Below are 15,707 nucleotides of genomic sequence, written 5' to 3' on the forward strand. Positions count from 1 at the left end.
TACAAATAGATGGAACCACATACCATGTTCATGGATAGGAAGAATTAATATAGTTAAAATGTCCATACTGCCTAAGGCAATATACAGGTTCAACGCAATTCCTATCAAACTACCAACGACATTTTTCACAGAAATAGAACATATAATCCTAAAATTTATATGGGACAACAAAAGATCCCGGATATCCTCAGCAATCTTGAGAATTAAGAACAAAGTGGGAGGTATAACAATACCTGACTTCAAATTATACTACAAGGCTACAGTAATCAAAACAGCATGGTACTGGCATAAAAACAGACCCATAGATCAATGGAACAGAATAGAGAGTCCAGAAATAAATCCATGCCTATATGGCCATGTAATCTATGACAATGGAAGCAAGAATGTACGGTGGGGTAAAGACAGTCTGTTCAATAAATGGTGCTGGGAAACCTGGACAGACACATGCAAAAAGATGAAACTGGATCACCTCCTTACACCACATACAAAAATAAACTCAAAATGGCTTAAAGATTTAAATGTAAGATCTGAAACTATAAAATTCCTAGAAGAAAATATAGGAAGAAACTTCACAGACATTACCCGGAGTAAGATTTTTACTGATATATCCCCTCCCGCGAGGGAAGTAAGAGAAAAAATAAACATGTGGGATTACATCAAACTAAAAAGCTTTTTCACAGCAAAGGAAACCATCAATAAAACAAAAAGGGATCCTACTGAATGGGAAAAGATATTTGCCAATGATATATCTGATAAGGGGTTAATATCACAAATTTATAAAAAACTCACTCAACTCCAAAAAAACAAACAACCCAATTAAAAAATGGGCAGAGGACATGAAGAGACATTTTTCTTTTTCTTTTTTTTTTAATTAAATTTATTGGGGTGACAATTGTTAGTAAAATTACATAGATTTCAGGTGTACCATTCTGTATTACATCATCTATAAATCCCATTGTGTGTTCATCACCCAGAGTCAGTTCTACTTCCATCACCATATATTCGATCCCCCTTACCCTCATCTCCCACCCCCCACCCCCCGCCCCCCTTACCCTCTGGCAACCACTGAACTATTGTCTGTGTCTATGAGTTTCTGTTTCTCATTTGTTTGTCTTGTTCTTTTGTTGTTTTTGGTTTATATACCACATATCAGTGAAATCACATGGTTCTCTGCTTTTTCTGTCTGACTTGTTTCGCTCAGCATTACTCTCTCAAGATCCATCCATGTTGTCACAAATGTTCCTATATCATCTTTTCTTACTGCCGAATAGCATTCCATTGTGTATATATACCACAACTTCTTCATCCATTCATCTATCGAAGGACATTTTGGTTGTTTCCATGTCTTGGCCACAGTAAACAAAGCTGCAATGAACATTGGAGCACACGTGTCTTTATCTCTAAATGTTTTCAGATTTTTTGGGTAGATACCCAGGAGAGGGATTGCTGGGTCATATGGCAATTCTATTCGTAATTCTTCGAGGAACCTCCACACTGCCTTCCATAACGGCTGCACCAGTCTGCATTCCCACCAACAGTGTATGAGGGTTCCTTTTTCTCCACAGCCTCTCCAACATTTGTTACTATTTGTCTTGTTGATGATAGCCATTCTGACTGGGGTGAGGTGATATCTCATTGTGGTTTTGATTTGCATTTCTCTGATGATTAGTGATGTTGAGCATTTTTTTATATGTCTATTTGCCATTTGTATGTCCTCTTTGGAGAAATGTCTCTTCAAGTCCTCTGCCCATTTTTCAATTGGGTTGTTTGTTTTTTTGGTGTTGAGTTGCATGAGTTCCTTGTATATTCATGCAACTCAACAACAAAAAAACAAACAACCCAATTGAAAAATGGGCAGAGGACATGAAGAGACATTTTTCTAAAATGGACAAACAGATGGCAAACAGACATATGAAGAAATGTTCAACCTCTCTAACCATCAGAGAAATGCAAATAAAAACCACAATGAGATACCACCTCACCCCAGTCAAGATGGCTATCATCAATAAATCAACAAACAACAAGTGCTGGCGTGGATGTCGAGAACAGGGAACGCTGGTGCACTGTTGGTGGGAATGGAGATTGGTGCAGCCACTATGGAAAATAGTTTGGAGGTATCGCAAAAATCTGAAAATGGAACTACCTTATGATCCAGCAATCCCACTCCTAGGTATCTATCCGGAGAAATCCAAAACTCCAATTCAAAAATCTTTATGCACTCCTATGTTTATTGCAGCACTATACACAATAGCCAAGACCTGGAAACAACCGAAATGCCCATCGGTAGATGACTGGATTAAGAAACTGTGGTACATTTATACAATGGAGTATTACACAGCCATAAAGAAGAAAGAAATGCTACCATTTGCAACAACATGGATGGACCTAGAGAACATTATGTTAAGTGAAGTAAGTCAGACAGAGAAAGACAAATACCATATGATCTCACTTATATGCGGAATCTAAAGAAAAGAATAAGTGAATGAACTAATCAGAGACAGTTTTGGAAACATGGAGGAAAAACTGAGGGTTGCTAATGGGGTGGGGGGGGTGGGGATAAGGGGAAGGTGAGAGGTTTAGAATATAGTCGGTAACCACAAGATGGTCATGGGGTTTTGAAAATTAATTTGGGGAACATACAGAGGGATAGTGGATGGGGAGAGGGGGGGTTCACACAGTGTGAGGGATATAAATGATAAACGTCTAAGTTTTGCTTTGTCTTGTGCACCTGAAACTAATAATAAAAATAAAAAAAAAAAAGAGTGACAGACTGAATGAAATCCTTAATCCTAAGATTGGGAAAAAAGACAAGGGTGTTTACTCTCACCATTTCTACATAACAGTGTAATGGAAGTTCCAACCAATGCAATACGACAAAAATAAAAATGGCTTCCGGAAAAATGGCGGAGTGAGGTGAGCCTCTGTAAAGCTCCCCTGGAATTTACAAAGAATCGAACAACAAAAACTCCACAAAGGACTCCCTGCACAGCAGACAGGCAAGACGAAGATGCCCACTACCGACTGAAATCACCTACAGGTGGGAGATTCACGCGAGTGGGGGGAGGAGGGAAGGGAGAAATGCCCGGAGACGGAACCGCGCGGGCGCAGGACGCAGACCTCGCTCAGTGCACCGAGCTCGCTGCTTCCCGGAACTACCGCAGCTGCGGAAGAGGGAAGAACTCGGATTGCTAGGGCTCCGCCAGGGCTCCACAGGGCTGAGGGGACAGCATATAACACAGCTGAACCCAACGCTCACAGCAGAGACCTCGGAGTAAAGACTGAGGGAAAAAGGCTGAAAACGGTGGTTTAAGCCCGCACTGCCGAGCAGAGAACGGAGCCTTAGGCACTGAGACTAGCCGCCCCCTCCCTCCCCTCCCAGAGTGCGCCCCGCCCCCACCTGCCCGGTGCAGGAAGCGAAACAGGGGCGGTATCAGATTAAAACAACAGAGAATTTGCTATTTTGAGAATTGTGGACCACAGACACGGGTTCGCAGCCCAACTAGTTCCAGCAAAGGGGAGGGAGCTGTGGAAGCAGGACCGGCGGTGGTAGTGGTCGCCGCCATTGCTCTGGGCCACCTCTCACAACTCACCCCGCCCCTGACCCCACCTATCTGGGCGGATCCCTGCAGGAGTAAACAGAACTGCTGAAACATACGGGCTCTGAATCAGGAGCTGGAAGAGCTTTGGAACATCAAAAGCTCTCCGCATACCCACCGGAACACGACGCCCTGTGACCTAGACGAACTATTAACAGAGGAGAAGCCCGTCTCCCAGGGAATCCCCCCATTGTGTGAGAAGTTGGAATAGTGCAGAGAAAACATAGCACTACCGTGTGGGAGAAGAAAAATAAGTTGCAGTTGGAGAAATAATAAAACATTCTACCAACAAGTACTGGCAAACAAAAGAAAGACCACTTCCTATCAACCTGTTCCAGAAGTCACTCCTGTAGATGTCTAGGAAGAGAAATAGTAAACCGGTAATCGCCATGAATAACCAAGGCATCAAGATAGCTCAGAAAGAAAGTGAACAATCTCCAGAAAAGGCACTTAAAGATACAGAAATATGTGACTTAAATGACAGAGAATTCAAGATTGCAGTTCTGAAAAAACTCAACGAGATACAAGAAAACACAGATAGGCAGTTAAATGAACTCAGACACTCAATCAAAGAACAGCATGAGCATTTTACGAAAGAGATTGAAATCTTAAAAAAGAACCAAATAGAATTTCTGGAGATTAAGAACTCAATAGAAGAAATTAAGAATGAAATAACCAGTTTAGGTAGTAGAGTTGACCAGATGGAGGAAAGAATCAGTGACATCGAAGATAAAAACCTGGAAATGACACAGATAGAAGAAGAAAGAGACTTGAGACTTAAAAGAAATGAAAGAACTCTACAAGAACTTTCAGACTCCATCAGAAAGAGCAATATAAGAATAATGGGCATACCAGAAGGAGAAGAAAGAGAGAAGGGAACAGAGAATATATTCAAACAAATTGTCGATGAGAACTTCCCAAATTTGTGGACAGAACTGGACCCTCGAATCCAAGAAGCAAATAGAACACCTAGTTACCTCAATCGCAACAGGCCTTCTCTAAGGCACATTGTTTTGAAGCTGTCTAAAATCAACGACAAAGAAAGAATCCTCAAGGCAGCCAGGGAAAAGAAGATGGTAACTTACAAAGGAAAGCCCATTAGATTATCGTCAGATTTTTCAGCAGAAACTCTACAAGCCAGAAGGGAGTGGAACCAAATATTCAAACTATTGAAAGAGAGAAATCATGAGCCAAGAATAATATATCCAGCAAAGATATCCTTTAGATATGAAGGAGGAATAAAGACCTTTCCAGACATACAGAAGCTGAGGGAATTTTCTAATACACGACCTGCACTACAAGAAATACTAAAGGAGGCTATTCGACCACCATCAACAGGGTCAACTTGTGGCAACCAAAACTCAAAAAGGGGGAGAGTAAAGGCCTGAACCGCAATATGGGAATGGAGAAAGTAAGCGTGCTGAAGAAAATGGAATACTCTAATTATCAAACTTTCTTTTACATAAACTTAAGGGTAACCACTCAAAAAAAAACCCAGAACTGAAATATATACTGAAATAAAAGAAGAAACAGAGGGAAACATCATAGAATACCACCACACAGAAATAATAGACAACAACAAAAAGGCAAAGAAACAATGGAGACACAGCCTTACCAGAAAACTAAAGATAGAATGACAGGAAATCCTCACATATCAATAATCTCCCTAAATGTAAATGGATTGAACTCACCAATAAAAAGGCACAGAGTAGCAGATTGGATCAAAACCTAAAGCCAACCATATGCTGTCTTCAAGAGACACATCTCAGCTACAAGGACAAGCATAGACTCAAAGTGAAAGGGTGGAAATTGACACTCCAAGCAAATGGTACCCAGAGAAAATCAGGTGTAGCCATAATGATATCAGATGAAACAGACTTCAAGGTGAAAAAGATAACAAGAGACAAAGATGGACATTTCATAATGGTGAAGGGGACTGTACAACAAGAAGACATAACAGTCATCAATATTTATGCCCCCAATCAGGGAGCACCGAAATACACCAAGCAACTACTAAGAGAACTAAAGGGAGAAATTGACCAAAACACAATTATACTAGGGGACTTAAATACACCATTGACAGCTATGGATAGATCATCCAAACAGAAAATAATGAAATAGTAGCCCTAAATGACACATTAGATGAAATGGACATAATTGACATTTATAGAGCACTTCATCCTAAAACATCAGACTACACATTCTTTCTAGTGTACACGGAACATTCTCAAGGATAGACCATATATTGGGACATAAAATCAGTCTCAGCAAATTTAAGAAGACTGAAATCATGTCAAGCATATTCTCTGATTACAAGGCTTTGAAATTGAATAGCAACTACAAAAAGAGAGCAAGAGAAACCACAAACACATGGAGATTAAACAACATACTTTTAAAGAACGACCAGGTCAGAGAAGAATTAAGAGGAGAGATCAAAAGATACATACAAAAAATGAGAATGAAAATACATCCTACAAAAAATTTTGGGATGCAGCAAAAGCAGTTTTAAGAGGGAAATTTATATCATTACAGGCCTATCTCAAGAAACAAGAAAAATCACAAAAAATAACCTCACATTACACCTTAAAGAACTAGAAAAAGAAGAACTAGTAAAACCCAAGGTCAGCAGAAGAAAGGAAATAACAAAAATTAGAGCAGAACTAAATGAAATAGAGAACAAAAAGACAATACAAAAAATTAATGTGACAAAGAGCTGGTTCTTTGAAAAGATTAACAAAATTGACAAACCCTTGGCTAGACTTACTAAGATAAAAAGAGAGAAGACACTGATTAATAAAATCAGAAACGTAAAAGGGGAAGTCATTACGGACACCACAGAAATACAAAGGATCATCCAAGAATACTATGAAGGACTATATGCCACCAAATTCAACAACCTAGAAGAAATGGACAAGTTCTTAGAAACATATAGCCTTCCAAGGCTGAACCATGAAGAAGTGGAAAATCTAAACAGACCGATCACCAGTAACGAATTGAACCAGTCATCCAAAACCTTCCCAAAAGCAAAAGTCCGGGACCAGATGGCTACACTAGTGAATTCTACCAAACCTTCAAAGAGGATCTAATACCAATCCTGCACAAACTCTTCCAAAAAATTGAAGAAGAGAATGTACTCCCTAACTCATTCTATGAGGCCAACATCACTCTGATACCAAAACCTGGTAAGGACAGCACAAAAAAAGAAAACTACAGACCAACATCTCTGATGAATACCGATGCAAAAATCCTAAATAAAATTCTAGCAAATCGAATACAACAATGCATTAAAAAGATTATTCATCACGACCAAGTGGGGTTCATCCCCGGGGAACAAGGATGGTTCAACATCCGCAAATCCATCAATGTGATACATCACATAAACAAAATAAAGGACAAAAATCATATGATTATATCAATTGAGGCAGAAAAAGCATTTGACAAAATACAACATCCATTTATGATTAAAACACTTAATAAAATGGGTATTGAAGGAAAATACCTTAACATAATAAAGGCCATATATGACAAGCCCTCTGCAAATCTCATAATTAATGGAGAAAAACTGAAGCCCTTTGCTCTACGTTCAGGAACACGACAGGGATGTCCCCTATCACCTCCGCTTTTCAACACAGTGTTGGAAGTCCTTGCCAGAGCAATCAGGCAAGAGAAAGAAATAAAAGGCATCCAAATTGGGAATGAAGAAGTTAAATTATCACTCTTTGCAGATGACATGATGCTATATATAGAAAACCCTAAAGACTCCACCAAAAAGCTATTAGAAACAATCAACAAATACAGTAAAGTTGCCGGCTACAAAATCAACGCACAAAAGTCCATTGCCTTCCTATATACTAACAATGAAATCTCAGAAAAAGAAATACAAAAAACAATTCCTTTTGCAATTGCAGCAAAAAGAATAAAATACCTAGGAATAAACTTAACCAAGGATGTGAAAGACCTATATGCTGAAAACTATAAGACATTTTTGAAAGAAATTGAAGAAGATACAAAGAAATGGAAAGCCATTCCATGCTCATGGATTGGAAGAATCAACATAGTTAAAATGGCCATATTACCCAAAGCAATATACAGATTCAATGCAATCCCCATCAAAATCCCAAGGGCATATTTTAAAGAAATAGAACAAAACATCATCAGATTTGTTTGGAACCACAAAAGACCCCGAATAGCCAAAGCAATCTTAAGAAAAACGAACAATAATGGAGGTATCACACTTCCTGACTTTGGCTTGTACTACAGGGCTACAATAATCAAAACAGCATGGTATTGGCAGAAAAACAGACACATAGACCAATGGAATAGAATTGAGAACCCAGAAATAAAACCACATAAATATGGACAGATAATTTTTGACAAAGAAGCTAAAAACATACAATGGAGCAAAGACAGCCTCTTCAATAAATGGTGCTGGGAGAATTGGATAGCTACGTGCAAAAGAATGAAACTGGACTGCTATTTGTCACCATGTACCAAAGTTAATTCAAAATGGATCAAAGACTTAAGCATAAGACCTGACACAATAAACTGCATAGAAGAAAACATAGGTACTAAACTTATGGACCTTGGGTTCAAAGAGCATTTTATGAACTTGACTCCAAAGGCAATGGAAGTAAAAGCTAAAATAAACGAATGGGACTATATGAAACTTAAAAGCTTCTGCACAGCAAAAGAAACCATCGACAAAATAAAGAGGCCACCAACTGAATGGGAGAAGATTTTTGCTAACAGTACCTCCGATAAGGGGCTAGTATCCAGAATATACAAGGAACTCATGCAACTCAACAACAAAAAAACAAACAACCCAATTGAAAAATGGGCAGAGGACATGAAGAGACATTTCTCCAAAGAGGACATACAAATGGCAAATAGATATATGAAAAAATGCTCAACATCACTAATCATCAGAGAAATGCAAATCAAAACCACAATGAGATATCACCTCACCCCAGTCAGAATGGCTATCATCAACAAGACAAATAGTAACAAATGTTGGAGAGGCTGTGGAGGAAAAGGAACCCTCATACACTGTTGGTGGGAATGCAGACTGGTGCAGCCGTTATGGAAGGCAGTGTGGAGGTTCCTCGAAGAATTACGAATAGAATTGCCATATGACCCAGCAATCCCTCTCCTGGGTATCTACCCAAAAAATCTGAAAACACTTAGAGATAAAGACACGTGTGCTCCAATGTTCATTGCAGCTTTGTTTACTGTGGCCAAGACATGGAAACAACCAAAATGTCCTTCGATAGATGAATGGATGAAGAAGTTGTGGTATATATACACAATGGAATACTATTCGGCAGTAAGAAAAGATGATATAGGAACATTTGTGACAACATGGATGGATCTTGAGAGAGTAATGCTGAGCGAAACAAGTCAGACAGAAAAAGCAGAGAACCATGTGATTTCACTGATATGTGGTATATAAACCAAAAACAACAAAAGAACAAGACAAACAAATGAGAAACAGAAACTCATAGACACAGACAATAGTTCAGTGGTTGCCAGAGGGTAAGGGGGGCGGGGGGTGGGGGGTGGGAGATGAGGGTAAGGGGGATCGAATATATGGTGATGGAAGTAGAACTGACTCTGGGTGATGAACACACAATGGGATTTATAGATGATGTAATACAGAATGGTACACCTGAAATCTATGTAATTTTACTAACAATTGTCACCCCAATAAATTTAATTAAAAAAATAAAAAATAAAAAATAAAAATAAAATAAAATAAAAATGAAAGATACAAAATAAGTCTACATAGAAAAATCACAAAAAGATCTTTAAAAGCTCTTTGAACTAATAAGTGTTTTCAGCAAAAGCAAAATACCAAGCCAATATACAAAAGTGAATATACAAATAATGATAAACTGGAATTTGAAATCCGATAAACATAATTTACCATACCACACATGTGTGCATGTACACACATACACTTGGTATCGCTAGGCTGAAAACTTGTGATGAAAGAAATCATAACCAAAGAAATCAAAGAAATACTAAATAAATGGAAGGTATATGTTATTTATGGATTTGAAAGCCATAAATTATTAAGACATCAATTGTCTTTAATTTCACTTATAGATTCAATGTAATCCCAATTGAAAGTCATTGTCAAGTCATGCATTTTTTGTAAATATCAAGAAGCTCATATTAAAATTGATAAAGAAGAAAGCTGGTGAACTCATACTATTTGATCTCGAATATTAATAAGCTAGTGTAATAAAGTTAATGTGCTACTGGCATAAGGATATGTTGATGAATAAAAAAAAAAATGCCACAGAAGTATACAATCTTAGACACACAGAAATATGTAAAATATATACATATGCCGAAATATGCAAATATACTCCCATTTTCTAAGGTCTAGCAAACGCTGTTCAATGGAAAAACGATTATCTCTTCAACATATGATGCTAGAATAGCTGGACCCCCTCTTCAAAAATTTAAACTTGCCAAAACCTCACATTTTCTACAAAAATTAACAGGAAATAGATTACAAAGTATAAAATGTAAAATTTTTAAATATCTTAAAAAAACATAGGAATAATCTGTGTTCCTTTGGTTCTGATATTTCTAGACACAACAAAACAACCATGGTCCTTAAGAGAAAACTAAAGAATTGGACTTTATGAAAGTGGATGTTCAGTTTTAGCCAGCGTCCTCTGAAACCACGCCAACAGAAGAAGTGGGGTGTAGCTTCACTACTGCCAAGTCGGGAGAGAAGTCCAGATTCCCCACCAAACCTCTGTTGACACCCAGGAGTTGGAGAAGATGCCACTTTAACACTGGGCAGGGGTAAGAGATCAGGCCCCCACAGGCCTCCTATTGGCACCCAGTGTTTTATCAGGTGTCAACATCTGTAGCTCATCTTCACTCTTTTCCATATTTCAGAATCTTTATACACACACACACACACACACACATAGATGTACTATATGTACAAGTACATATTTAACTGAACTTAGTGGGGGAAGTAGGAGGGAATATATTTACTCCATCTTTTCCCTGGTTAAGCCCTTTCATATCTTATGAATTCCTTCCGTAAACACACTCATGAATATGTTTTCCTTATAATCATACAGAATATTTCTAGTTTTGTTTTGAAAACCAGAGCATTAAGGCACCTGAATCCAATTTTTTGTTTTTGATCCATAAGGTTACCTCAGCATTCTTTTCCCATTGCTCTGTGGGGATAATGCCATGTGCCAAAGACCAACTGTCTATAAAAGCACATGTTTTTTTCTTGAGGTTTCTTTTCTGTTTCACCAATTTATTAAACTATCCCACCCCCAGCTGCATGTGACTTAACTACTTAGAATTTTACATAAATCCTTGATATCTGGTAGAGCGAGTTCACTTTATTTTATGAATGGGATTTAGTCTGTTAATGCATTAAATCTTCACAAATCTATCCCCCTTGAATTTTTTATACAAAAAGTGTTCTTTCTTTTGTCTTTGTTAGGGTTAACTAAAGTTTCACCCATTTTATTATTTTTTTATTTTAAGAATATTCTACAATTTCTCAGTTTTTCAGTTTATTAATTTCACTTTTAAATTCTTCTCTCATTAGTAACTTTTGTTATTGTTCTTACTTATGAGTATACTACACATTTACCTCTATTCCCGAATTTAGCTTTATCCTAAAATTTCTAATATGTATGTTTATTCTTATTATTTTATAAATGTCATCTAATTTTGGAATTGATTTCCTTTGCTATACATTGTTTAAAAGAGATAATTTTTTACATTTCCATATTGAAAGTGGTTTTTTTTACTCATTTTATGATTACTAGATTTATCAAACTAGATTGAGAGAATATTATTTGTGGTGATTCTAATTAGTTGCACTTACTGTTTTCTTTTTAGACTAAAATTATATTTTTACAATCTTATTATTCCATGGGAATTTGAAAGTCTTGTCCTTTGAGTTCAGCATACACATATATACAAATATATATTTAACTTTAATACAAATATAATTTGTATCCACTATAAACATACTATTTAATATCCACAGTATTTATCTCATCAGATGAGGTACAGCAGGTACTCAAATAACTTCCTTCATTAAACATTGTTTCATGACAATGTTAGTGAGAACAAAAAAGCCAATCCCAGCCAGGGCCGCTGTCTGTGCTGAGTTGGCACCTTCTCCCCATGTCTGTGTGGGGTTTCTCTGGGTACTCTGGTTTCCAATCACACCCCAAGATGTGCATGTTATGTGAAGTGCCGTGTGTACACTGCCCCCAATCTGACTGAGTGTGGTGTACGTTATGTACCCTACAATGGAATGGTGTCCTGTCCACAGTGGTTCCCCACTTTCAGCCCTGAGCTGCTGGGATAGGCTCTGGCCACCTGCCATGCTGAACTGGCATAAGCAGGTTGGGAAATAATGATTAATTTTTCCTAAATATATGTATAACTCACATTTACATGAATGTTTAATGTTAGAACTGTTTTGGATCTTTATGTAGATGTTCAGTGATTTTTGCTATAGGAAATTAAATACTGTTTATATTAATTAGCCTGCGATACAGGTGGGTTCATTATAGGTCATTTCGCTCAAAGTTAGTTTTCAAGAACCTATCGACAATGTTAATGGGATACTTAAGGTCTATTAAATAGGATCTCCCAATTCAAGTGAATTTTAAGTTCTTAGAAACCCATTACTTTGTGTTTTATGACCACTGACATCATATAGTTTGGTGCAGTCTTTCAAATGTTTACAGGTTCATGTTAACCTGTGCCATTGCGCTAGGAGCCTTCTTTAAGCTAATGAATTTATTGTCAAACCTGAACGATAACAGAACACTAAATCTTAAAGAATTTTTTTTTCTGTTGACTTAATAACTTTAGCAGTCTTTTATTACAATCTCTCTAACATACTTATTTGTGGATATATTTTAGCCGATCAGTATGATTCAATCATTTACATTTAATGACCTGGAAATATGCTTGATCTAAATTATGTCATATTTTATGTTACCCTGTTTAAATGGCTTCATAACAAAAACTTTCAGTGAGAACATTTACTAGAGATGATTTTAATTTTCTGCTTGAGGAATTACATTGAAACTTTAACTTTTGAAATTCCTGGAATTGTTTTATTAATTTAGACAAAGACCAATAAGCACATGAAAAAGTGCTTCACCTCATCAGTTATCAGGAAAATTATTATGGAACTGTGTCTTCCCCAAACTCTTATTTTTGAGCCCTAACCCCCCAATGTAATTGTATTTGGAGATGAGACCTTTAGGGAAGCAATGAAGGCTAAATGGGGTCAGAAAGGCAGGGCCCTAATTCCACAGAACCGGAGTCCTTATAAAAACAGGAAGAGACATCAGAGCTCCTTCTCTGTCCATGCGTGCACAGGGGAAAGGCCATCTGAGGACATGGTGAGCCAGGAGGAGAGGTCTCACCAGAGAGCAACCATGCTGGCCCCTTGATCTTGGACTTTCAGCCTCCGGAATTGTGAAAAATAAATTTGTTATTTAAGCCACCCAGGGTATGGTATTGTGTTATGCCAGCCCAGCTGACTAATACAGCAATGATATAGCACTTCACATCCACTAGCATGGCAACAATCATAATGTCAGATAGTAAGTGCTGGTGAAGATGTGGACAAATCGGAACCCTCATACACTGTCATTAGAAATGTAAAATGGTACAGCTCTGCAAAACAGTCTGGCATTCCAGAGTTAACACCTAGCAATTCCACTTCTAGCTAGGAACTCAAGGGAAACAAAAGCATATGTCCATACAAAAAATTGTAAATGAATGATTATATCAGCATTACTCAAAGGTGAAACCCCAAAGGTCCAATAACTGATAAATAGACAAACAAATGTGGTCTATCAAGACAATGAAATATTATTTTGCAATTAAAAGGATGAAGTACTAATACATCCTATAATATGAACCTTGTAAAAAGTAAAAAGAAACCAATCACAAAAGAAAACACATCTAATTCCATTTATATGAAATGTCCAGAGTAGCCAAATCTAGAGACAGAAAGATCAATGGTTGCTAGGGCTGCAGGGGACAGGACATAGGGCGATGACAGCTAAAGGGTATGGGGTTTCTCTGAGATGGAGAAAATTGACTGTAGTGATATTTACATATAATCTATGAATATATTAAAAGCCAGTGAACTGTACACCTTAAATGGGTGAATTGTGTGATACATGAATTACATGTCAAAGTTGTTTAAAAAGAAAAACAACTGTCAGAAGTGTTCCCTCTAAGGCCTAACTACCCCTGGAGAATCCTTCTGCCTGTGGTCACTCACCTGGGTACCTCTGGATTAGGAATTCTTCCTCTAAGGACCACAGCTCTTCCCCTTGCTCCAACTTGAAGATCACCTGGGGTTTGGTAATGCAATACCCTGTGAACGTAACAATTGAGGATATATTTAGGCAAGATCCAGTGGGTTTCTAGTTTCTGACTATGGAGAAAGATGCAGCAGCAACAGCAAAATAAAAGCAGCAATTTGCTGCCTTCAATGGGAAAGTAATGATACAAACGATGTTTGTTTCTCTAAAGGTTTCAGTTACCTGGGCCTGTTACTCAAAAGCCTGAATAACACTATTCTCCATAAAGTGTGAATGTGATTGATAATTTTAAAAAAGGAATTGTATTGTAGAGGGAGTCAGGGGGTAAGGTCTGCTCACCCACGGAGACCAGGTGGCTGTAGTTCTCCAGCATCACATCTCTGTAGAGGGCCCTCTGAGCAGGGCCCAGGTACGGCCACTCCTCCTGGGTGAATTCCACAGTCACGTCTTCGAATGACAGTGATCCCTGTGATAACATTTTGTTTGAAAGGTCAGAATTTAGATGACAGTGAAAATACCTTTGAGAATTACTATTTTCCTGTTTACACTTAAGGCTCTAAACCAATACATACAAAGAATGTCGATTTTTGACGTAATTTGTCTTGATCTTTGGAGTTACTCAATTAGCTAAAAAGCTTTTTAATGTAACATACTTAACATATACATTTATGAACTATAGATTTTTAAGACAAAAAAAATTCAGTACAAAGAGAAGTCCTGCAATTCTTCTACATCTCAAGAGACTGTCCTAGAGAATTCTAGGACATTCAATCCCTCCATGGACACCACTGCCATCAATGATCAGAGCCAAGAGACACATGGAAGCTGTAGAGATAACATACCTGCCTGAACTTCTGTCTAAATGAATGTATGATATATAAATCTAGAGCTTATGAAGAGCAAAGCACAACTTACCAAGGCCTTGGAATCACAGAACCTGTATAAGACAACTGTGTACAGTGAAGTAACAGCAGTGGATATAAGGTAGGGATGGAACCACAGAGCAGAGGCAGCACCCAATGTGGTAACTACTTTCTTATACAGCTACCCAGTCAAGCAACACGAGCAGCTTCTTCAATGCTGGGGGCAAAGACTGATATGGGGCCATAAAATGAAAAAACAGTAGTAGATTTTCAGTGAGACAGATCTGGTCTTGTTGCTCCCGAACGTCTGTGGAACATGAAGCTGGAACTGTCCCTTAAACTAGCACACACACGGGTGTAGAACACAGAGGGGGGTCCAGGATGAAGACAAGCATTAAGGAGTTAGGAGCGCTTTGGGTGGTAACTGAAGGTATCAGAGGCCATCAGACAGCACCTTGAGCACACTGGGATGGCGGAAAGCAAAGTACCAAAACCAGCGTTGGAGGGACTGTGGATATTAAAGAGGCGGGCAGAAAACGTACAGCTCACAAAGCCAGAGAAGAACTTTTCTAAAAGGTCATAACAGAACCGTGAGAGGTCAGAGTCTTGGAAACTGAGAAAGGGAAACTTTCCACAACACACTTCAAAGGAGCTTGGAGAAGGGAGATGTGGGGAGTTGCTGTTCAATGGATATAAATTTTCACTTGAGAAAAATATTAATTTCTAGAGAAATGCTGTACAATCTTGTGCCACTAGTTAACAATAGTGAATTGGACATGTAAAAATTTGTAAGAGAACAGATCTCAAGTCAAGTGTTCTTATCACAACAAAAAAATAAAAAGCAGATTAAGAAATAAGAGGACAGAAAGAAGTGCTTTTTTCTAGTGTTATGT

General features: G+C 37.9%; 1 protein-coding gene across 4 annotated transcripts in view; it reads right to left on the minus strand.

Moving 5' to 3' along the window:
• LOC109438110 (uncharacterized) overlaps positions 1-15,707 on the minus strand; it is a 33,808-nt gene that overhangs the window by 11,929 nt on the left and 6,172 nt on the right. For all 4 annotated transcript variants that reach the window (XM_019717719.3, XM_019717723.3, XM_019717720.3 and 1 more), the window contains 2 exons: positions 14,291-14,417; positions 13,909-14,004 (listed from right to left, as the gene is read on the minus strand). In XM_019717719.3, the coding sequence (XP_019573278.1) occupies positions 13,909-14,004; positions 14,291-14,417 (223 nt within the window). The remainder of the gene's footprint in view (positions 1-13,908; positions 14,005-14,290; positions 14,418-15,707) is intronic.

Source organism: Rhinolophus sinicus, chromosome 17, assembly GCF_057876585.1.
Source record: "Rhinolophus sinicus isolate RSI-liver-muscle chromosome 17, RSI-T2T, whole genome shotgun sequence".
In the NCBI taxonomy this organism is placed as follows: Eukaryota; Metazoa; Chordata; class Mammalia; order Chiroptera; family Rhinolophidae; genus Rhinolophus; species Rhinolophus sinicus.